General features: G+C 35.9%; 1 protein-coding gene across 1 annotated transcript; it reads left to right on the top strand.

Annotated features, from left to right (window-relative positions):
* The first annotated feature begins 880 nt into the window (after positions 1-880).
* LOC144959614 (large ribosomal subunit protein bL17m-like) lies at positions 881-24,882 on the top strand. Its single transcript, XM_078892250.1, has 5 exons — positions 881-974; positions 9,762-9,945; positions 12,747-12,818; positions 16,282-16,420; positions 24,245-24,882. Exons 2-5 carry the CDS (start codon positions 9,775-9,777, stop codon positions 24,511-24,513), a joined length of 651 nt encoding a protein of 216 aa, XP_078748376.1. The 5' UTR covers positions 881-974; positions 9,762-9,774; the 3' UTR covers positions 24,514-24,882.
* Positions 24,883-25,472: the final 590 nt, after the last annotated feature.

Below are 25,472 nucleotides of genomic sequence, written 5' to 3'. Positions count from 1 at the left end.
AAGAAGAAGAAGAAGAAGAAGAAGAAGAAGAAGAAGAAGAAGAAGAAGAAGAAGAAGAAGAAGAAGAAGAAGAAGAAGAAGAAGAAGAAGAAGAAGAAGAAGAAGAAGAAGAAGAAGAAGAAGAAGAAGAAGAAGAAGAAGAAGAAGAAGAAGAAGAAGAAGAAGAAGAAGAAGAAGAAGAAGAAGAAAAGAAGAAAGAAGAAGAAGAAGAAGAAGAAGAAGAAGAAGAAGAAGAAGAAGAAGAAGAAGAAGAAGAAGAAGAAGAAGAAGAAGAGAGAAGAAGAAGAAGAAGAAGAAGAAGAAGAAGAAGAAGAAGAAGAAGAAGAAGAGAGAAGAAGAAGAAGAAGAAGAAGAAGAAGAAGAAGAAGAAGAAGAAGAAGAAAGAAGAAAGAAGAAGAAGAGAAGAAGAAGAAGAGAAGAAGAAGAAGAAGAAGAAAAGAAAGAAGAGAAAGAAGAAGAGAAGAAGAAGAAGAAGAAGAAGAAGAAGAAGAAGAAGAAGAAGAAGGAAAAGAAGAAGAAGAGAAGAAGAAGAAGAAGAAGAAGAAGAAAAGAAGAAGAAGAGAAGAGAAGAGAAAGAAGAAGAAAAGAAGAAGAAGAAGAAGAAGAAGAAGAAGAAGAAGAAGAAGAAAAAGAAGAAGAGGAGGAGGAGGAGGAGGAGGAGGAGGAGGAGGAGGAGGAGGAGGAGGAGGAAGAATATAAGAAGCAGTAGGAGAAGAAGAAGTGGTCGGGAAGGAAAATAATGCAGAAGTCAGGAATAAGAAGATGAGATAGGGAAAACTCTTTCCAAATGGTATTGAAATAATATTTCTGTAATATCATATTAATATTCGAATAGGGACCATTGATTTAATCAACAACCCGGAAATAATATCGTCATCGTGAATGACCTTGTGCTCTACTTTCATTTTTAACTGAAGCTCAACCAGAAGCTTGCAACTTGTTCACTAGTTACAATTATTGACTTTGAAAAGAAGGTAGGAACTGAAATCAAACGAATACGTTTTGTTATTTTAGATTTCTGAGTATGTCATCGAAATGCTCATATTAATAATTGATGTTATCAATAAAAGCATAAAATTAACCACCAATTAATCAGTCGTTGGATAGACCTAGAGAGCTGCGCCGGTGTTACCAATACTTAGCTTCTATACCAGGACAAATCATTCGTTTGGACAGAAAAATAAATAAAAAACTTACCGCTTACCGTCAAAAGCAGTTTAGATTTGATGATACATTTGTTTTCTATCAAAAAACATTCGCTACTAGACAATCCTTGATGAATTTCAAAAGTTGTGTTTGAAATTATATCCTAAATATTTTCATCACTGTGATTATCCCCAGACATCTGTCTGGGGATAACGAATTTTTATTATCCCCAGACGCATATTTGAAACTCCGCTCTTTTAAACAATTATCCACATTCCAGAATATGGAATGTTTCCAGATGCACATAGAAATAAGGAAAGTTAATAAAATATCTATAAAAACATAAAATTAACCAACATTGAAATCAGTTGTTACTACATATACACAATATGCGTCGACTTCGAAGTGGGTGTCATGGCCGAAAGGTTTAGTCGTCTGCCCTGGAAGTTTGACCATAATCGACGTTGTGGGTTCGAATCCTGGTAACGTCACTTTTTTTTTTTTTTTTTTTAAATTCCGTCTTCTTTTTACAGAACGTTGAAAGGGATAAATGTCCCATCCATCCTCCCCCCACCTCTTTTTTTTAATTATTAAACTCTCTCTTCTCTCTCTCTCTCTCTCTCTCTCTCTCTCTCTCTCTCTCTCTTGTTTTTTTCTAGTTTCTAGCAAATAAATTCGTCCCCACTCCGATCTCAAATAGCGTCTAAAAAGAATAAATAATTAAAAAGCAAACAAACAGAAATATTCAGAGAGCGACCAAATGGTCAGATAGAGGAGAGAAAAAAAAAACAATAATTGTTTTAAAAATAAAAACAATTTAAGAAATTCATGCTCAGAAACGGAACATTTACATAAAGGTTTAGCAAACAAAAAACTCTAAGGTTTAGGTCAAAATATAAAAAATAAAAAAGAAAAAGAGAGATTTCCCTCGGAGCAGGGAATAGTGTTAACAATAATAATAATAATAATAATAATAATAATAATAATAATAATAATAATAATAATAATAATAATAATAATAATAACAATTATAATAATAATAATAATAATAATAATAATAAAAATAATAATAATAATAATAATAGTAATAGTATGATAATAAGAGTATTAATAATAAAAATAATTCTATTATTGATAATAATATAATAATGATTATGATGGTAATAGTAATAATAATAACAAATATTACAATTATTATTATTATTATTATTATTATTATTATTATTATTATTATTATTATTATTATTATTATCATTGACCAAAACAAAAAAAACAATAATAGATCGAGAGCAAATTAAATAATGAAATAATATTATCGGAGAAATAAAAAATTCAACTGATTAAAAAAAACTCTTGCTCGGAACTCGGAACAAAAGTGAAAACAATGAAAATCAATTGGGAAGAAAGAAAGAAAAGTAAAAAAAAAAAAAAAAATGAGTGGGGGGGGGGGGGGGGGGGGGGTCGAATCTATGCAGCTAAAAGGAGTAAAATGAAAGGCGGCCTTACCCACTGAGCTGCCTATCCACACCGCTATCGGAATATTTTAAATTCATATATGAGCTAAACATATTTCCACCATTATTGCTTCCTTGTTTTGCTACGGTAGTTATTTTCATCTCTGATTCGAATAAAAATATGTTGTTGGATCTAGTTTTGTGGACGTGTGATACTAAATTGTATTGTCTTGTGCGAAGCAGACAGGAAAATAACAGGTGTGGGTTTTGGGCTCTGGGGCGAACAACACCATGGCCTAGGAATTCGTCCGCGACATAAAAATTATTCCCGGTCGTCCCCAAAATTGTGGCCAGAATGAGCAAATTATAGAAACAAGAGATGATCAATAAAGTTAACAGGTAGGTTGGTAATGAAAATTTAAATGGTTGGTGGACTATGAACAGATTTGATGATTAACAACTTTCTTCCTGGTTGAAAATAAAAAGTCGAATTGCCAGTTTGACGTTTTCAGATCAAAGTAACAAAAGAAATTTCACTGATCCATTTGCTTTAAAATATTTTTTTAAAAAAGAGCTGGATTTGACATTTGATCACTATTTACTTTCATCTTGTGTTAAATATCACTTGATATATTAACTGTTTTGGGACACAACCACTAGTATTTTTTCCAGAATATTTGGTATTTTTCACGCCTAGTTTGGCATTTTACATAAAATCTTTCTGCCCACTTGCTACATGCGTCTGGGGATAGTATCCTCAGACAGGTGTCTGGGGATAACAAAAATTGGTTATCCCCAGACAGGTGTCTGGGGATAACGAATTTTTATTATCCCCAGACAGGCGTCTGGGAATAATGACAGCCTATTTTCATGATTCATTCCTCGCTAAATCGTGTGTGTTTTTCGTCTGTCCAATGGTTGGTGTCCCCTAGTGCCTGCCGCGCAAAACAAAGGTTTTTTAAAACATTTATTGAGAAAAAGATACGGAAAAAAGTGTCCCTATATAGGTATGCAATTTGGTGCATAAGTGCAGTAAAAATTGGTGCGCAAAATTAGTTCGTAGAGGATGCGAGACTGTGTGTGTGTGTGTGGTGTGTGTGTGTGTGTGTGTGTGTGTGTGTGTGTGTGTGTGTGAGTATGTGTGTGTGTGTGTGTGCGTATGTATGTGTGTGTGTGTCTCTTTCTTTCTTCCTTTTTTTTGGGAGTGCCTACGTACACGGTAACGGGGCATCTAGCCTCAGGATCTACGTACACGTAAACCGGTTTACCGTTGCAACATTCTGTCAGTGATGGTCCTCGCTGTCGTGACCGCGCGCGGTCGTGTGTGTGTGTGTGTGTGTGTGTGTGTGTGTGTGTGTGTGTGTGTGTGTGTGTGTGTGAGTTGTTTTTGTTTAATCCAAACAATTTTAACCATTAATGGCTAGATTCCATCTTACACTCCCCAAACTCGAAATCTTAGTCTTAATGTTATCATTAAAAGACAAGCTTTGCGGTTTATAGTTTAATTGAAGCCCGAGTCGAAATATACTCTTACTACTGCTCTCTTGGTGGAAACGATGTATTCTGCATAAGCAATCTGGAGAAAAAAAATCAGTGTCACTGTAAAAGGTTAAAATTTCACGAAGTACGCTCCGTGAACACCGCTGTAACAATCCTTTGTTCTACGTCATCAGGCAACCCATTGTTTCTTTCATCTTTTCCCATTCCCCCTTACTATCCCCCCATCCCCCCGCCCATCTCTCTCTCTCTCTCTCTCTCTCTCTCTCTCTCTCTCTCTCTCTCTCTCTCTCTCTCTCTCTCTCTCTCTCTCTCTCTCTCTCTCTCTCTTGTCATAATGTTATCCCTTCCCCTTCCCATCTCAATGTAAAATGAAAACGTTCTGTTGTTTGCAGATACATGTATGATTGTTTTGTTTTCTCTCTCTCACTAGGCTAGGATTAAAAACCAAGACATCAGGTAATGGGTGTCTAATGCCAAAGTATAGATTCTCTCTTTGGCCAATTTAGTCACGCATGTGGCAGTCCAGCTATTTACTATGTTCTGCCTATACCACACAATAAGTGGGATTTTGGGGGTGGGTACGAAAGAAATCAAGGTCATAAGTAACCGTGCATAAGAGCTGTATAGGGAATTGGTTTCTGGGGGTCTTGCAAATACCAAATATTTTATGGAAAGCTCTTTCGAACTCCAAGACGTCTGGTTTGTTTTGCTATCTTGGAACAAACGAAACAGAGATGTCTTGATGTGTGACCTAGTTGTCTGATTTTGTGACCTCGATGTAAGGTTTTGTGACCTAGATGTATCCTGTTGTGTGTGCAAGCCATGCGGGTAAGTACAGCGATAGCTTGCCAGTTGAGGAAAAAAAGGAAGAAGCAACGTATCCGCATTCGAAAAACAAAACAAAAAAAACCCGAAAAAACAAAACAACTTAACCTTTTAAAGGCGAATATCAATCTTACTTGGACCAAAAATAAAATCTTACCGTTTTCATCAAAAGACAAAAAACAAATTACAATTTAAAAATTTGAGCTGTTATATAGGGCAATATCCACCCAACGTGCTCAAAGCGCTTTTTATCAATATTCTTACTGCTCTTATGGTGGAAACGTTTTTTTTTTTTTCTGCGTTAAAAAAATAATATAAATGAAGACTATTATTTGAAAACAAAAAAAATCAGTGTCACTGGCAAAGGGTTAATTGCATTACTCCTGCATCCTGTGAGATTCCTACGGCACTTGCTAATCATAAAAAAGGAAATAGCAATCAACAATACTAAGTTGAAAAAAAAAGAAGAAAAAAGGAGGGGGGGGGGGAGAGCAAACCCAGTAGCAATGCAACCTTTAGTGGCGAAATTCGATCTTTGACCTAACACCAAATCTTTTTTCATCAAAAGACAAGTAACGGCAAAACGATTATAGACAATTGAGGTCCGAGTTGCGATAGTCTGACTACTCTCTTGGTGGAAAAGCTGTATTCTCCGTTAACAATGATAAAGATAAAAGCAAACTATTATCTGAAAGCAAAAAATTTGCTTCGCTGTTAAGGGGTTAAGAACATCTGCCAGCATCGTTGACATGCTCTACGTCACCAAGCGACACGTCTCCCTTTCGTCTTCATCATGCAACCCCCCCCCCCCCCCTCTCCACTCTCACGGTGGTGGTGGCGGCGGATAAAAAAGGCCTTTTTATCTTTTATTCAATCAACTTGACTGCTGGTGGACCCTAGGCCTCTTTACAAGTCCAAGAAATAATACTCACTTTTTCTCTGCTCCAACGAAAATATCTACCCCCTACCGGTCTAATTATTTGTAGCAGACGTCAAATTTCTCAAAACGGTCACGTGACACTGTAAAAACAACACAGGAAGTCCATGAAAGCTTATTTACGGCATTTCCTTTGAACCGTGTAAACAACACAATTTCGTTTTCATTCGACTCAACGGGTCAGATTGGCCGGTATTTTTTAACGAACTAAAGTTCTGAAAAATCAAAATGTTTCTTAGAAAGTTGAAAGATGCTAGTTTTTGAAACAGAGGTAGGTTTTAAAAAATATCTTTATATTTTACGTGAATGCATGCTCAAGGCGAGTTGGACGTGCAGCGGAGGTTGGTAGGCCAAAGGCCCACCTCTCTAACTAGAAAGTTGAAAGGAACCAAGAGAGAGAGAGTTAAAAAAAAAAAAAGAGGTGGGGGGAGAATGGATGGGACATTTATCCCTTGGAACGTTCTGTAAAATGAAGTCGGAATTTAAAAAAAAAAAGTGGCGGAACCAGGATTTGAACCCGCAACGTCGATTCTGGTAAAACTTTCAGGGCAGACAACTAAACCATTCGGCCATGACACCCACATCGAAGTCGACGCATATTGTATATATGTAGTAACAATTGATTTAATGTTGGTTAATTTTATGTTTTTATAGATATTTTATTAACTTTCCTTATTTCTATGTGCATTTGGAAACATTCAATATTCTGGGATGTGGATAATTGTTTAAAGGAGCGGAGTTTCAAATATATGTCTGGGGATAACGAATTTTCATTATCCCCACACACGTGTCTGGGGATAATGACATCCAAGAGATTTAGGTTTTTGAACGTGAAAGTAAAGGTCCCAATCATTCTCAGAAAAAGAAAAAAAAAACCCCAAAAAACTCAACGTCAAAAGCAGTTTAGATTTGAAGATGCATTTGTTTTCTATAAAAAAACAAAAAAACTTCGGTACTGGACAATCCTTGATGACTTTCAAAAGTTATGTTTGAAACTATTTCGTAAATTTTTCATGATTCATTCCTCTCGAAATCGTCGGTGTCAAGTCATCAACCCATCACCGCGCCAAAAGGCAGGAGGTTTTAAAAAAAAAAAAGAAGTTTATTTAGAAAAAGTTACGGAAGAAATGTCACTAGATATGCAATTTGATGCAGAAGTGCAGCAAAAATTGGTGCTCAAAATTAGTTCGTTGCGGATACGAGACTCCATATGTGTGTGTGTGGGTTGTCATTATTCCCAAACAATTTTCGTTATTCCCAGACACATGTAACAAGTTGGCAGAAAGGTTTTATGCAAAATGCCAAACTAGGCGTGAAAAATACCAAATATTCTGAAGAAAATGCCAGTGGTTATTATTTGTGACCCAAAACAGTCATTATAAGTGATATTTAATACAAGGTGAAAGTAAATACTGATCAATTGTCAAATCCAGCTTTTTTTTTTTTTCTTTTTTTTTTTTTTTAAAGCAAATGGATCAATGAAATTTCTTTTGTCACTTTGAACTGAAAACGTCTAACTGGCAATTCACCTTTTTATTTTCGACCAGGAAGAAAGTTGTTAATCATCAAATCTGTTCATAGTCCACCAACCATTAACATTTTCACTACCCACCTACCTGTTAACTTTATCAATCATCTTTTGTTTCTATAATTTGTTCATTCTGGCCACAATTTTGGTCGATATTGATGATGGCTGGGAATTTGTTTATTTCGCGGACGAATTCCTAGGCCAAAGTGTTGTTCGCCCTAAAGCCCAATACCGACAGCAGCTGTTATTTTCATGTCTTCTTCACACAAGACAATATAATTTATTATCACACGTCCACAAAACTAGATCCAACAACATATTCGAATCAGAGATGAAAATAACTATCAAAACCTGGAAGCAAAGATGGTGGGAAAATGTCTAGCTCATATATGAATTTTAAGATACATCGATAGTGGCGTGGATAGACAGCTTAGTGGGTTAGACCACCTTTCGTTTTGCTCCTTTTAGCTGCACAGATTCGAATTCACTCCCCTTCTTTTTTTTTTTTTTGAGCGAGTCTATTCTTTTCTCCCCTTTTTTTGTTTGACCTTGTTCCGTTTCTTAAAATTGGTTTTATTTAAAAAGTTTTTTTTTTTTTTTTGTTTTTTTTCTCTTCTATCTGAGCATTTGGTCCCTCTCTGAATATTTCTGTTTGTTGCTTTTGAATTATTTGTTCTCTTTAGATACTTTTTGAGATTGGAGTGTTGACGACTATGACGATTTGCTAGAAAGGAACCAAAAGTGAGAGAGAGAGAGAGAATTTTGTTTTTTAAAGAGGTGGGAGGGGGGGAAGGATGGATGGGAAATTTATCCCTTGCAATGCCTTGTAAAAAGAAGCCGGAATTAAAAAAAGAAGTGCCAGAACCAGGATTCGAACCCACAACGTCGATTCTGACAAGTCTTCCAGGGCAGACGAATTAAGCATTTGGCCATGACACCCACTTGAAAGTTGAAGCATATTGTGTATATGTAGTAACGACTGATTAATTGTTGGTTAATTTTATGTTTTTATATAGATATTTTTAAAACTTTTACTTATTTCTATGTACATTTCGAAACATTCCATATTCTGGAATGTGGATAATTGTTTAAAAGAGCGGAGTTTCAAAAATGTGTCTGGGAATAATGAAAATTGTTATTCCTAGACACCTGTCTGGGAATAACCAATTTTCATTATTGGCAGACCCTGACTGGGAATAATCACAGTGGTGTGTGTGTCTCTTTCTATATTTTTTTTTTTGGGAGTGCCTATGTACACAGTAACGGGGCATCTAGCCTTAGGATCTACGTACACGTTAATGGTTTACCGTTGCAACACAAGCAATGGATGGTCCTCGCTGTCATGAGCATGCGCGCTTGTGTGTGTGTGTTATTTTTTTAAAAAATCAAAACAATTTTAACCATTAATGGCGAGATTCTTACACTACGCAAACTCCAGATCTTAGTCTTAATATCATCATTAAAAGACAAGCTTTCTTTTAAGCCAAAAACATTTTTGGTCTACGGTGACATTATTTAAACACTTCATTTAACAAAACCTAACTTTTTATGGTCTTCTTACAATTTTTAGGTCTAAACTTATCTATGGTTTAACGATCAACGGCGCAAATGATTGTCATGAGGTTGGTATCATAATAAAATTAGATTTCATCTCGTTTTGTTCACACCCAAAACAATTCTTTAACATAACACAATCCCAAAATGTGCTTGATTAAAGACGCCAATAAAATTGGCTTTTATCGTTTTAAATAATTGGTCAGTCCGAAGTGCTGGTCCAGGTAGGTAGCACAATGAGGTCAATCAGGGGTCAGTGGCACAATGAGGTCAATCAGGATAGTCGTCAAGGATGGAGATGTAATGACTTTTGGATTTTCAGATAAATGTTCGTTTGTTCGGTGCTGTAAAGACATACTTGACATGAGAATTTTAAAAAAATGTGGCTATGTGGTCTAGTTGTATGACACTTGCTTTCGCATCAGATGGTCTTGGGTTCAAGCCTCGCTCAGCGCATAGTTTAATTCTTGAAGAAGGCTCTTTACTCACATTCTCTCACCTTACTCAGGTGTAAAAAGAGTACCTGGCCGTTAACAGCGTTGTCTCTGTCCGAAAAAAAATTGTAATATCGCCTAAAATGCGGCATGTCGCGTCCTACATCTTAACTGTTGCTGTTGGCCAGGGACCAAGCGCTTTGAGCACGTTTAGTGGATATTGCACTATCTGAAAGCTCATTTAAAGCTCATTTAGGAAAATTTAATGTTTTGAATTTAAAAAAAAAAAAGTGTGTTACAATTGTAGCTGATGTTTAATTTTATGCTGACGCCAATTGAAAATTAAAATTTTTATTTATTTTGAATTAATTTTCATTTTGCAGATAAATAAACACAATGTTACGTTTTCAACATAAAATGAGGCCTCGAAAGATGAAGGTTTATCCCACCGGAGGTCCAGAAGCTCGGCTGAAGAGATTACGGCAAATTGTCACCGGCTTGATACGATACGAGCGCATTGAGCCCACCTGGGCACAAGCTGATGAAGCAAGACAGTACGCTGAGAGAGTGGGTTTGACTTAAATTTTGTATTTTTAGTAGCCTGGGTGCAGTTGAGATTTTGTTCTGACTCCCCCCCGTCCAGCCAGCAGTGAATGGGTAGCTGAGTCTTTTTTGATTTGGCGGAATGTACTTTGTGATAGACTAGCGTCATATCCAAAGGGTAGCAACCAATTTGCTATTGTCCATTTTCACGCTATAGAATTGATTAAATGAATAATGAATGACGTGAATGTGTGTGTGCGTCACTTCGAGTTTGTCAGTCTGTTTCTATTATCCAGTTAGTAATTTGTTTAATGCAAGTGTTTTTTTATCTTTAGAATGTCATCATGTGCATTAAGGTGCTGAGGCAGTTGGATGTTTCCTTGTGTTGTTGAAATCAGTTCTTCGGTTGTTATTTCTAAATGTATTTGATATTTTTTGAGGTCTTGATTCAATGTTGATGAAAATATTCCAGCACAAACCTCAATGGATGATTACGTCAAACAAGGAGCCCAGTACAGAGGGTGTACACCAACTTCATTTCCAACAACATTCAATCAAGATCTCAAAAATGAATGTTAGATAAATGAAATAAAATTCTATTTTTACATCCCCAAGGGAGAATTTGTCCTAAGGGTTGATTTCAAGGGAAGACTACAGGCCTGTATCACAGTGCCAATATCAAGGCAATAGTGGCATCCGTTCAAGTCATATTGAAGTCTTGGCTGGAATAGAAAGATTCGCTACTGGGTGGGGTTCCGACCTCCCATAGTGGGCAGGGAGGTACTTACTGTGTCTTCTATCCCCCTGTACCTGTTTTTCAATTGTTTCCTGTCATTGTCTTGGAATGAGATTACTTGGTTTTGTCCTGATCCTTGCCGGAGTTCCTTAGCTGGGAGGGATATAGTCGAATGTATAGTTATAGTTTTGGGAGATGATATTTTTTTTTCCTTGTAAATCATCTCTCTGTTATGCATTGTATTATGTTTAGTTTACATATTATATTATAGGATTGGTAAACATTTGAGTGTCTTCCTCTTAGTTGGGACCTGTGCTTGTTTCTGGATGAGACTTTTAGGTGATCTCAAACTAAGTACTTTGGCGGTGTGCTCTTGGAATCTACATCTGTTCCCTATTTGAACCAATTCCCCTATGTCTTACCTTTTCTTTTGTGCTTTAATTGTAATTCTAGAACTTTTTACTATCCCATTTTCTTCCTTTTTACTGGCGCTGATATGACCTTAATGTGTTGCAAGCGCCGTACAACCCTTAAAAACAAAACAAACAAAGATTCGCTTGGCAACTTTTTGATTTGCAAACGACGGTTGAATTTTGGTGGTAGAGGCAAATCATTTTTGATTTGACATGTCAGGATCTTGTATCCCAAAGCTCTTAGTAAGGATTAAAGAAAAATCAGGCTTAAAGTTTATCATTGTTGTCTTCAAGTAATCGTACAACCGCTCTATAAGCGAGAGAGACTGATAGTGAGATAGATGGATCGATATAGTGAGAGGGAGAGAAAGAGAGAGAGAGAGAGAGAGAGAGAGAGAGAGAGAGAGAGAGAGAGAGAGAGAGAGAGAGAGATATTTGAATGGATTGTAGTTATTGTCATGCGCCTAGAGCTTTATTGTATAGAGGATTGGGGCGCTGATAATAGATTCATATTTATTATTATATATTTATTATTATTATTATTATTATTATTATTATTATTATTATTATTATTATTATTATTATTATTATTATTATTATTATTATTATTATTATATTATTATTATTATTATTATTATTATTATTATTATTTATTATTATTATTATTATTATTATTATTATTATTATTATTATTATTATTATTATTATTATTATTATTATTATTATTATTATTATTATTATTATTATTATTATTGTTATTATTATTATTATTATTATTATTATTATTATTATTATTATTATTATTATTATTATATTATTATTATATTATTTTACTTTATTATTATTATTATTATTATTATTATTATTATTATTATTATTATTATTATTTATTATTATTATTATTATTATTATAATCAGTCTTGAATGTGTGACAAAATAATTGCTATGACCATAATGATCAAAGATTTTCAGACTTATTGAAGAATGGACATTTACACGCCTGAGACAGGAATAACTCGGTCGTCGGCTGCAAGGTGAGCTAAGGCGAGATGACTTGCTCAAGGCCACATAGCACTCGGTACATTATGGAGACCGTACCGCTAGTATATCTGACGGAACCTTATGCTAAAATTTGACTTTTCATCTGTAAGACACAGTGTCTGAGTTGTGATCGTTGTCTTCGTCAAGGGAGGATTTTGTGCCTTGAAATGAATTTCTTTAAAAACTTAATTTTTCTAATTCATATTGTTTTGATATGAATCTCAATTTTTTTTCATTTGGAAAAAAAAAAAAAAAGAAAGAAAAATTAGTTTTAGCATTTATACAGGACAATATTCTCTACACGTGTTCAAAGCACTGGTGGGCAGAATTTGAATTGTTTCTGACTATGCTATTAACCGCCAGTTACTCATTTTACAGATGAGTACAGTGAGTGAAGAGTAAATTATTAACTTTTTTTAAGGGCTTAACTATGCGCACTCACTCAAAGTGGGACTCGAACTCTCGACCTTCCAGTCCTAAGGCGTGTGTCATACCACAAGATCACATAGCCACACATTTAGTTCATTCTGGCACAATACCAGATTTAGATGATGGGGCACATATGACTAGCTATAGAACACGGTATAGTTATGTAGTTTTCCATCACATTGACATATTTTTTTTTCTCTACACAGTTGATTTATCTGGCCATCAAGAATGGAGACAAACATAAACCAACGATGGAAGCTGCTGATTATTGGATCACAGTGAGATTTTCTTTCTCCTCTTCGCGGGTGGTTGGATGGGAGCATCACCCTTGAATCATATACCTATGATGTTCGCATGGGTGTACGATCCGATAGTGATGTTGTTTCTTCTTCTCTTTACTAGCCTATCCTGCTTCTTTGGTTTGTGATTGTATTTTTGACAGGGATATTTTTTTTCCTGTAAATCCTCTGCCTGTTTGTTCTTGGTTATTTATAATTTAGCTTATGATATCTTTAGGTTATGCTTTTGATCGACATTTGTACTATTTTTGTTAGATTGCTTGTTTTTTTTGTTTCAGCAGTCTCTCATATAACCTCAGTTGTGTTGGAAGAGACCTAAAGCAACAAACAAACAAAAATTTCTCCTCTTCCTACCTCCCATAGTGGGCAGGGAGGTACTTATTGTGTCTTCCATCCCCCTATATCTGTTTTCCAACTTGCATTCTGTCTTTGTCTTGGAATGAGATTGCTTGGTTTTGTCCTGGCTGGGAGGGAAACTGTCAAATGCATAGTTATTGTTTTGGGAGATGATCTTTTTTTCCCTTGTAAATCATCTCTCTGTTATGTATTATTATATTTGTTATAATTTATAATGTAAGCATTTGAATGTATTCCTCTTAGTGGGGGCCGTGCTTGTGTCCAGATGAGACTTATTGGGCGGGTGGTTGGATGGGAGCATCACCCTTGAATCATATACCTATGATGTTCGCATGGGTGTACGATCCGATAGTGATGTCGTTTCTTCTTCTCTTTACTAGCCTATCCTGCTTCTTTGGTTTGTGATTGTATTTTTGACAGGGGATATTTTTTTTCCTGTAAATCCTCTGCCTGTTTGTTCTTGGTTATTTATAATTTAGCTTATGATATCTTTAGGTTATGATTTTGATTGACATTTGTACTATTTTTGTTAGATTGCTTGTTTTTTTGTTTCAGCGGTCTCTCATATAACCTCAATTGTGTTGGAAGAGACCTAAAGCAACAAACAAACAAAAAAAAAGACTTATTGGTGATTTCAAACTAAGTACATTGATGGTATGCTCTTGGAATCTACATCTGATCCCTATTTGTTCCTAGTTCCCTTTGCCTTTCTTTTTCTTGGATGCTTTAATTGTAATTCTTTTTACTATCCCATTTTCTTCCTTTTTACTGGCGCTGATATAACCTAAATGTGTTGCAAGCGCCGTAAAACCCTTACACACAAACATTTCTCCTCTTCCCTCTTCCTCTTCCACCTCCATGTCTTCCCTCTCCTCCTTATCTTATAGAGATACATTGATATTGGTATCTTTTTTCGTTAGGCATTCCCCATTTTCTTACCTTCTCTTTGGTTTCTATGTCTAAAAAAATGTGTTGCAAGCACTGCACTTTAGGCCTGAGGCTCTGCTAAAATGTCGTTTTGGTAACATTTGAAAAAAAAATGAAATGGATTTTTTAAAAAAATGAAATGAAATTGAAATTTAAAAATAAAAACGAAATGAAATTTAAATTTAAAAATAACTGTGGGAAGACTGGAATAACTCAGGTGTCAGCCGCAGTGCAGTGCCGCAAATTGAGCTAGGGCGAGGTGACTTGCTGGAGACCACACAGCACAACGGTGGGTCATCGAACTCGGCACCTTTCGAACCGCTTAGCCACACTGCCTCCTCAACTCCTACAACTGCAATCCAATTCTAAATTATTTTGAAAAACTATTCGATAAAATTGTTTTTTAAAATCATTTTCTCTGGGTTGATAAATGAAAAATCAATTAAAAAACTGATGATGTAGCTTCAAAATTTAAGTAGGTAAAGCTTTCAAAAGTGTCAAAAACTAAAAAACGCAGGAACAAAGTAGTCACTTTGTCGACACCTTTATGAACATTGAAGAAAACATTCTTTGCTATTCCATTGAAGCTAGATTGCCAGGAATTGGTTTATTTCTTCACTATTCAAGCGATATAAACTGGTGAAAACGCATTTTTTCCTAAATTTTTCCAATTAATGGATTATTTTTTGACGAAACTTACCAAAACAACCTTTCAGCACAGTCATATCTAACTATCCCGTGTTTGTATATATGTTATCCATGACACTATCTGATATTAACTTGGGGTCATTGAAATGTTTATCATTGAATTTGATATTCCAGAAATCAGAGTAGAGGAATGGAACTTTTCTTAGTTTTGGGGTTTCATCATTCTATCACCCTCATAAAAATTTTAATCATTCAACATTTCTTGAATTTTCACTAATTACAGTTAAAATCAAACTCAATGGAGTTTCATCATTCTATCACCCTCATAAAAATTTTAATCATTCAACATTTCTTGAATTTTCACTAATTACAGTTAAAATCAAACTCAATGTAATTTCACTCGCCTACTCTGTACAATGCTTTGAAGTTTTATAAGACAATAACTGCATTGAAAGAAGCATTTTTCACAAAACTTGGTTACTTTTAGCGAACTTCTTTTAATTTGAGGCCACTATCATTTTAATTTTGAATTTAAAGTTTGGATTTTGGATATAATAAACTATCAATGAGAGTTAATTTTGTTAAATCTTGGACATTGGAATTTATAGCATATGATATGTCCAAATTTGTCTTGCCTAAATAAAAAATAATAATATAAATGAATAAATTGAATAAATGAATAAATGAAATATAATAAATGGGATTAGCAGGTCTGTGTAGGATGCTCTTTTGATTGTTTTTGTTCCTTTATTTTTAAACCTTAGATTTGCCATTGATTTCACATATGTGACCCTCCGTCTCAAAACGGTATTATGTCGGGATGATTCATACCCCAACAAGTGAATTTAGAGATAGAATGATGAGAAATTGGAGCTTAAAAGTTTTTGCGATGCAAGAAATAGTCTTTATACTCCAGCATAACGTACAGAAATTAAACCCAAGTTGGATATTTGTGGCTATGAATTCAATTTCCCTTACCGAGTGGATCCCGACATAATACCGCTTTGATACGGTGGGTCACATATTATCGTAAGCAAAACGTTTCATATCAGCAAATAAGAAGTGTCGACACAATGAAGGATTTTACACGTGTATTGGCTGAAATTGATTTATCAACAAACAAGTAAAATGCACTAATAGTTATTACCAGTTGTTTAATACCTCAGTCAATCCTAGAGATTTTGCTACTTTTCAAAATTGGAAAAAAAAATGTATTAAAAATGAGCATGTGCATAGATATTTTTATTGAACTACCCTGCCCATGTAAACATTAAAAATACTGCGCCTATAATTTGTCTTGGAAAAACTTATTAAATAGGCATGGGGTAAAAGTAACTCGGGTAAACAACGGATATAATCGGTGTCAGGGTTGAGTGAGTTAAAGACATATATCATATATAGCATAATATATATTTTCTATAGCATATTATTAATTTGACCAAAAGATTCATATATGATGGTACATACAATTAACGACCAATATTTTGTCTTTTTGCCTTTGTGTCTGTAGGAGAAAGACTTGATCCCCAAGTTATTCCAAGTGCTGGCCCCACGATACCAGAACTCCCAAAGCAGCTACACCAATCTGTACAAACAGGCCGTTGAATACCCTGGGAGAGGAATTCCACTTGGGGTTCTGGAACTTAAAGGTAATGGCAGGAGAGGAGAGCGTGTCTGCTTCTTCCCCCCCTATCTGCTTCAATTTTTTATTTTTAATTTTGTGAAGAACTTTTAGACCAGACCTGCTAGAATTACGAAATTTTAGCTCCAATTTCAAAACTTCATGAGCATCTCCTTCATAGTCATTAAAACTTATTGAAAATGAACATTGATGTCAAACCCCATCGTTTTACATATTTTGAAGTGTTATTTCATCCTTGTGAGGGTTAATTATTGATTTTTAAAGTTAACTATAGAATGTTCGGTTATTTGAAGCTTAAATATATACCTACAGTATTTGAATATAAAAAGAACTACTGACAATTTTTAACCCTCAGACATCTACGTTTTATAACTATCAATACACATTACGGACAAATACAAACGAAAATGAGCATTACAAGCATCCAACATATTTTTATTGCAAAAGTTTGATAAATAGCTTGGGTCTATGCCAAAGGCGATTATATGAATTAATGTAGACTGGCCAAAAGTAGAAATTCATCAATTTTTGAGACAGTGTCTCCACAAATATGTACATGCATTCAACAACAACAACAGCAACAACAACATCAACCAAGAAATACCGGACACACCAATCATCACAGTCTGATAACAAGAAGAAATTGAATGGCTACGGAAAGATTCCGACTCTATCCAATGAAATGGAATTCTCCTCCAGTTTGCAAAGGTTGGAGCATACCATTTCCCAGTCTTTCTGTGTTATATCATTTATTGCCTCGTCAGTGAGAGTAAATTTGGTGTTCCTCCTCTCAATCTTCCCCTTTACTTAGGGCCAATGACCTCGGCTGGATTGCATTCACAGTGATGTGGGGAAAGTCCCGCAAGCTCTTGTTAAATCTCACTGATTAGACAGTCTAAGGAGTATAGTTAGCATTTTGATAAATGGTCAGATTATGCCGTTCTATCTGATTGGAACCAGGGAATCATGTCAGTTTTTATATTTGCCAAAGTTGGAGCCTTGAAGTGATCGTGGGCCACTGAATGGTAGCGTTGCCGAATAACAAAATACAGCTGGATGCTTCGAGTGAGGGCAGCAAATGGTATTTAGTCAGTCTTTAAACACCTTTGCATTGACCCCAGAATGATATTCTCTACTTTCCAGATGATGCAGATAAGAAAATATGGCATGGCGTCCTTTTAGATATCCAGTATCTTCACCGCCTGCTAGAATAACAATGATTCTCTGTGCAGAATGCTTGGGCCTTTTTCTGCCCGATTTCTCAGATGTCCAATATTTTCCGCTTACCCAGCTCCAGACATCTTTGGATGATACCCAGTTCAAAGTTATCTAGGATCCTTTTCCTACCATGTCGTTGCACACTGGTGATCTCTCTATCATATTTGGATAACCATCTTCTCATGGTTGATTGTGAAATTCCATCATATTTGGATAACCATCTTCTCATGGTTGATTGTGAAATTCCATCATATTTGGATAACCATCTTCTCATGGTTGATTATGAAATTCCATAGCCATCCTCATTAATGGCTTATCAATAGCAGATACAAGAAGACTTCGTTTTGCAGCTTTAAGAGAGTGGAACTGATAGAGATTTCGTATTGTATCGTATCGTGTTGTTTAAGAGCCTAGTATGTTATAAAAATCTTTAAAGGCTCTGTGAAACATTCATGCATAGACTAAAATTTTCAAAGTTAATTTGACAATCACTATATCAAATGATTTGAAGCTAGAGATTTCATATCAGTCTTTGGTAATTGCGACATGATGTTGATAATATGCCATAAATAATAAATTCAAAATTTAATGAAAACTACATAAGTGGTAAGTTTATAACACTTAAAGTGAATTGTTTTTCAGAAACAAGTATGACGTCAACTCATAACCACTAGCCGGAACTATCGTGTCAGCACGAGATTTTTTTTGAAAAGCGATGAATTCATCTCATACATTATCCTGCATATCTTGTTTACATATTTAACTGTAAAATCTCTAATTTTATGTTAGCTGTTTTAGAGTAGTTTTTTATAGGTCTTTTTATAGACCTTGACCATAACGTTAAAAATAAACATGATGCGAATGGTCTCCACGAGTCAATTGTTGGTACGGTGGACAAGCATGCTCCCTTAACAACTAGAGCAGTAAAAGTGAGACGTCAAGCACCCTGGTATAATACCGAAAAAAAATTGAATGGATTAGCCAGGAGGCGGGCAGAAAGAAAATGGCTCAAGTCCAGAGATGCTGTTGATAAGAAGCGATACATCGCGGCTAGAAATGATGCAAAAGCCGTCAATTTCAGGACCAAAAAGAAATTCTACGAAGACTGCCTCAAAAACGTGGGACGTTCGAGACAATTCTTTGCCTTGACCAAGGAACTGCTGGGACAACAGACGCAACCAGCTCTCCCATCTTTAATCGATCGTGCAGATCTACCAACTCGCTTTGGTCAATATTTTAAAGAAAAAACGGATAGCATCAGGAAAGAACTGTCGTCTGAATCGATCCATACAACATTTGACACATTTCATGGTGATTCGTTAACACATTTTTCAATGATTACTGAAGCTGACTTATGTGATTGCATTATGTCGTCTCCAACTAAAAGTTGTGATTTAGACCCCTTAAATACTGCCATTTTAAAAAAATGCATTGATGTAATTTTAACACCATTTACATGTATTGTTAATAATTCGTTGCAGTCAGGTGCTGTACCAGACATTTACAAAGTTGCCCATGTCAAACCCCTTTTGAAAAAACCTGATCTCGATAAAGAGAACTTAAAAAACTATCGCCCTGTCTCTAATCTTCCTTTTCTCTCTAAGATCTTAGAAAAGCTTGTTTTGAAACAATTACTGTCTCATCTTAAAAATAATTGTCTTGAAGAAAAATTTCAGTCTGCTTATAGGCAACATCATTCGACGGAAACCGCACTTGTTAGGGTTGTTAATGATCTCCTCTCTGTTATAGACAATGGTTCATGTTCTTTGCTGAATTTGCTTGACCTATCGTCTGCTTTTGATACTATTGATCACAATCTTCTTCTCAAACGTCTTGAAATTACTTATGGCGTGTCTGGTGCAGCGCTTGATTGGTTTAGGTCATATTTGTTCAATCGTAAACAGATTATTACGGTGGATGAATATAGATCGGAGGAAATCTTTCTTGATTGTGGGGTTCCCCAGGGTTCAGTACTTGGACCCGTTCTTTTTGTTTTGTACGTTGGCCCTCTGTCTAAAATCATCAGAAGTTATGGTCTGTCTTACCATCAATACGCTGATGATACGCAATTGTACTGCGTTTCCAATACGAGAAATTTACAAGAAGTATCAGCCAATAGTAAAAATTGTATCCAAAGTGTTAAGAAATGGATGAATGAGAACAGACTGAAACTGAATGATGATAAGACAGAGGTGCTGTATGTGGGGAACAGGAAGTGGAAAAGTGAAACAGATTTGAAGTTGGGGGATGCCTCTATTCAAATTGTTGACAAAGTGAAAAACCTTGGCACATTCTTAGACTCTGAGCTGTCGATGGAGCATCAGGTTAATAATTTGGTTAGATCTCTCTTTTTCCAACTAAAAAAGATTGCTTCCATTAGACGGTTCATATCTGAGGATGTGACCAAGCACCTGGTTGTGTCCCTCGTACTATCGAAATTGGATTATTGTAATGCTCTGTTGTTTGGCGTTTCGCAATACAATCTGAAACGTCTTCAGATTGTCCAAAACAGCGCTGCCAGACTAGTATTCATGAAGCGTAGGTGCGACTCTGCCGGACCTCTACTTCATGACCTGCATTGGCTGCCTGTTGGGAAAAGAATTAAATTCAAAGCTTGTGTTTTAGTGTATCGTTGTCTTGAAGGTACTGCCCCTTCCTACCTTTCATAACTAATTGAAAGATATTCAAAACCCCGCCCCTTACGTTCGGCCAGTGATTCCACAAAACTAGTTGTCCCTCGAATTCGGAAAAATGCTGGAATGAGATCCTTTTCTCATTTCGGACCCTCTATTTGGAACGCCTTACAGCAGAGCATTCGTGAAAAAGAATCTTTGTCTATTTTTAAACGTTCGCTTAAAACATATTTGTTTCGATTTTAGTAGATGGTATGAGAAGCAAGATAGGTTTGGTTTGTGTTGTGTGTTGTGTTGTGTGTGTGTATGTGTGTGTGTGTGTGTGTGTGCTTGTGTGTGTGAATGAGTATGTTTCAGCCAAAGTAATTTGTAATTTAAGCGCTTAGAGTCTGGTGTCTCGGAGTTATAGCGCTATATAAGTTTTCAGCATTATTATTATTATTATTATTATTATTATTATTATTATAGATCTTAAAAAAGAAAACTTATTTGATTTGGTATCAATACAGTCCAAAATCTTTATTCCGTTAAAATTGACAAATTGAGTCAGAGGTTGGCACAATATTTTACAACTTTTAATAGAGGAACAGCTGAGAAAAAACAGAAAAACATGCAAATTAATAGAAAATCTGACTATAAAGACCTATCCAAAGGGGAACAATTAATTGCTACTGTGTGTTTAATCCTACAGAAACCGGAATAAAACTCTGGCTCTAAAAAAATCTACATAGTTCTTCTTTTTTTCATAAGAGCTGTTATACTTCTATCTAAATGTACGTTGTATGTTTTATATTACGTACTCCTACTTTTCAGACAAGTATTAAGACTTATTTTCATAGCGGTAAACAATCTAGATACAATCAAAACTGTCCTGATTTGGCAATCTGTGAGAAAAAATTTAAAGAAAAAGAAACTGGACTGTTTATGTGTCTGGAGAAGACCTTTGCATGTCCCAGGTTTATGCTTTTTTCATTGTTAAGTTTAATCAAGGAACAGAAAAAAATCTCTAAATCTAGATTATGTTACCGACAACTGGAGTGACTTTGTCTCTATAGATTTGGACAAATTAGATTGTATTTAGATTTGTAACGGTTATTTCTTTTGATGAAAAATCAAGTCCTCTAATGAAGGAAAGAACAGCAACAAGCCTGAGCATATTCAAAATGCTCCAAATGGGTTGAGGCAAAGTCACCCTGAGAGGCAAAGTCACCCCAGTTGACGGTATAAAATAGTCCAAACAATACTGGCTGTTTTGGGTCATGACCCGTTTTAGTTCTTTAACAAGTTGGTCACTAAGTATTTTCTTTTTTTTTTTGCTAGATTAAAACCAGTTTCCGTTCTATAGTTTGTTTTTCTTGGTAAGAATGTCTTAAGTATGTTTTGTGTATGATCTGGTATTGAAGGATTCATATTTGTATTGAAAAAGCGACTAGAGCTGTTTGTATATGGAATATAAAAGAAAAAAATGACGCCCTTTGGCAACGGCACCATTAGATCCCGTTGTCTAGGCATTCCATGACGCCCTTTGGCAACGGCACCATTAGATCCCGTTGTCTAGGCATTCCATGACGCCCTTTGGCAACGGCACCATTAGATCCGTTGTCTAGGCATTCCATGATCCATCCAACAAGATGTACCATTAGATCCCGTTGTCTAGGCATTCCATAATCCATCCAACAAGATGTACCATTAGATCCGTTGTCTAGGCATTCCATGATCCATCCAACAAGATGCACCATTAGATCCGTTGTCTAGGCATTCCATAATCCATCCAACAAGATGCACCATTAGATCCGTTGTCTAGGCATTCCATAATCCATCCAACAAGATGCACCATTAGATCCGTTGTCTAGGCATTCCATAATCCATCCAACAAGATGCACCATTAGATCCGTTGTCTAGGCATTCCATGATCCATCCAACAAGATGCACCATTAGATCCGTTGTCTAGGCATTCCATAATCCATCCAACAAGATGCACCATTAGATCCGTTGTCTAGGCATTCCATAATCCATCCAACAAGATGCACCATTAGATCCCGTTGTCTAGGCATTCCATGATCCATCCAACAAGATGTACCATTAGATCCCGTTGTCTAGGCATTCCATGATCCATCCAACAAGATGCACCATTAGATCCGTTGTCTAGGCATTCCATGATCCATCCAACAAGATGCACCATTAGATCCGTTGTCTAGGCATTCCATAATCCATCCAACAAGATGCACCATTAGATCCCGTTGTCTAGGCATTCCATGATCCATCCAACAAGATGTACCATTAGATCCCGTTGTCTAGGCATTCCATGATCCATCCAACAAGATGTACCATTAGATCCCGTTGTCTAGGCATTCCATGATCCATCCAACAAGATGTACCATTAGATCCGTTGTCTAGGCATTCCATGATCCATCCAACAAGATGTACCATTAGATCCGTTGTCTAGGCATTCCATGATCCATCCAACAAGATGTACCATTAGATCCGTTGTCTAGGCATTCCATGATCCATCCAACAAGATGTACCATTAGATCCGTTGTCTAGGCATTCCATGATCCATCCAACAAGATGTACCATTAGATCCGTTGTCTAGGCATTCCATAATCCATCCAACAAGATGCACCATTAGATCCGTTGTCTAGGCATTCCATAATCCATCCAACAAGATGCACCATTAGATCCGTTGTCTAGGCATTCCATAATCCATCCAACAAGATGCACCATTAGATCCGTTGTCTAGGCATTCCATAATCCATCAAACAAGATGTACAAAAGGAATCACCCATGCTGCTCAAAGTGACCAATTAGGCATTTATAATCTTTCCCAAGGAAAAAAAAAATGAAAGTGTCTGAAGCTAGGCTTGAACTAGGGACCTTCCGGATCACAGTGCCATTCCCTTCACCACTCTGCCATTTTGCCCCATATATATGCAATGGGCACTGTATAAACGATTTGCATTATTATTTATTCAGGCCGTACGATTTTGCTCTATTAGTGCTAATTAAAAAAAGAAAAAAATTATAGTAAAAATAAAATTCATAACGTCAAAGAACAGAACCAGTAATAAAGAAATAAGAAATTTTTATTTCGTTCCTGGAAAAAATCTGATTTTATTCCATTTCAAATGCCGACTTAAAAAAAAACAAAAAAAAAACATTATTTGTCACATCAAGGACAAAACAAAACTAGGCTGTCTATCAGTTAGCTATAATATTATCATGTCACCTACACGCTCCTCTAGACGTGGATGTATTCACTGCCTTGGTACTGTGCCACAGCCAGCGAGAGAGGATCGCGAAATTTGCGCGAGTCGTCGATCACACACCTAGTCAGTAAATAACGCACGCACAGAAGTGTGTTGGAGCTTCACGGACCGGAAGGTTTCTCTCTATTTTGCTACCGACACACATGCATTTCTCCGTGTCTTATTTCTTTTTGCCTATGATTTATTGGTTCCGTCTGGATGTGAGACGGAAAAAGAATAATGTGAAATAATTATTTTTCTTCGAAATATATATTCTTCTTCGATAGCTCTCACACGAACGCACCACCTCCTCTTCTTTTTCTTCTATAAGAATTAATCCAAATAAACGAAAGAATCAGCGTAAACATTTAACACAAACAAGCAGGAGCGAAGATACGCAGCTTCCCGTGTCAAGCACTAGATACACATCCTTCAAAAGGGTAGGAATTGTTCTCTTCATTTCATTTTACAACTAACTCAGACCTGGGCCCTCAAATAATTGGGATTTTTCGGTTTTTTTTGGTACCATAAAATAAGGACCTCATTATAAATAAGTAGGGGAAAGTGACATGATTTGACTAGTCAATTGACGTGTCATATCTGTGTTGTGTTTATTAATTAATCCATATGTTTGTCCTGTTGTGTCTATTTTCGCCTGTTCAAAAAGTTCCGACAACTTTTTCACCAACCATTTACAGGCCTGTTTATTATCATTTATATTCTATTTATATGCAGGTAACCCTTGGCCCCCAGTCCTTCCAAAACAAAGAGACACTCGACACATCCTCTCCAATGTATTATTGGCAGCTGCCAAGCACGACTATTACACACACAAGCAGCAGCTGCAGCATCGGCATCAAGAGAAGCAAGAACCAGAGTCATCATCCCAACAACAATTATCAGCTGATGATCATAATATACCAGCATCATCTTCATCGTCATCATCATCATCGTCATCTTCATCCGTAGATCTTCCACACTTTTCTAATGACAGAAATAGGTAGCTGAGTTTCAGGGGTTTTTTTTTTTTTTTTTTTTGTGGGTTGGGGGGGGGGGGGGGGGGGTGGAGGAGGAGGGTTGTTTGTGTTCTTTTTTTTAAATTTCAGCCATTTACATATGACACAGCACTGATGTTGTGAGTGTTTTATCTATAAACATAGAATCATTAAGGTTAAGGGCACAGTCTGTACAGTGATCATTTAATACAACAATTGAAAAAATGTTAGATATCTTGGCATGGCAGTTTTTTGCATCACAAAATATCTCTGATTTGCATTGCAGCCGCAAAATCGGCATTTTTTGGGTGCAAATTTTCGAGATTTTGCAAAGAAAAAATAATGATAATAATTTTTTTAAAAGCAAAAAAAAACAAAGGGAAATAGACATTGTTTTGTCTATTTATTTGATAGCTCGTGTAGAATGTGAAAGATGCTTAATCAAGAATAGTTTCTTTTTTAATATCTCTTTTTCTTCCTTTTTACTGGCTGATTTGGCCTTACATTTGTTGCAAGCGCCATGAAACCCTTAAAAACTAACAAATACCTTTCTCTTTCATGAGGTAACTATGGGTTTTTAGGTTAATTAATCGCAATTATGCAATTTTTGTGTGTGCAAATTTTGCTGTTTTTAGCTTGTAAAATTTGTGATTTTTTTATTTTCAAACTGCCATGTCAGAATATTGCTTATCTGCACTATGCGAACGAACCAGTGTGTAATCTCTAGCTTTTCAATGGAATGGAATGGAGTCAACACGGTGATTGATAGATAGATAGATACATAGACTGACAGATAGATACATAGATTCATGGATGCATAGACAGATAGATAGATAGACAGATTTGTAGACAGATAGATTGATAGAGAGAAAAAAAAAAGAGAGAGAGAGAGAGAGAAGGGGGAGGAGGGGAGGCACACAATATTTTCTTTAAAGACTACCACAGATGTTATATTCTACATCTATACA

Source organism: Berghia stephanieae, chromosome 14 (genome assembly GCF_034508935.2).
Source record: "Berghia stephanieae isolate SIO BIC M18660-M18661 chromosome 14, UCSD_Bste_1.3, whole genome shotgun sequence".
In the NCBI taxonomy this organism is placed as follows: Eukaryota; Metazoa; Mollusca; class Gastropoda; order Nudibranchia; family Aeolidiidae; genus Berghia; species Berghia stephanieae.
This window is presented reverse-complemented; position numbering and strand designations above follow the sequence as displayed.

Bases quoted from the DNA above. Each gene is read 5' to 3' on its own strand.
- LOC144959614 (XM_078892250.1), top strand. From the start codon at position 9,775: ATGTTACGTTTTCAACATAAAATGAGGCCTCGAAAGATGAAGGTTTAT. The intron at 9,946-12,746 runs GTGGGTTTGACT...TTCTCTACACAG, and splicing joins CAAGACAGTACGCTGAGAGA to TTGATTTATCTGGCCATCAA. The intron at 16,421-24,244 runs GTAATGGCAGGA...ATTTATATGCAG, and splicing joins TGGGGTTCTGGAACTTAAAG to GTAACCCTTGGCCCCCAGTC.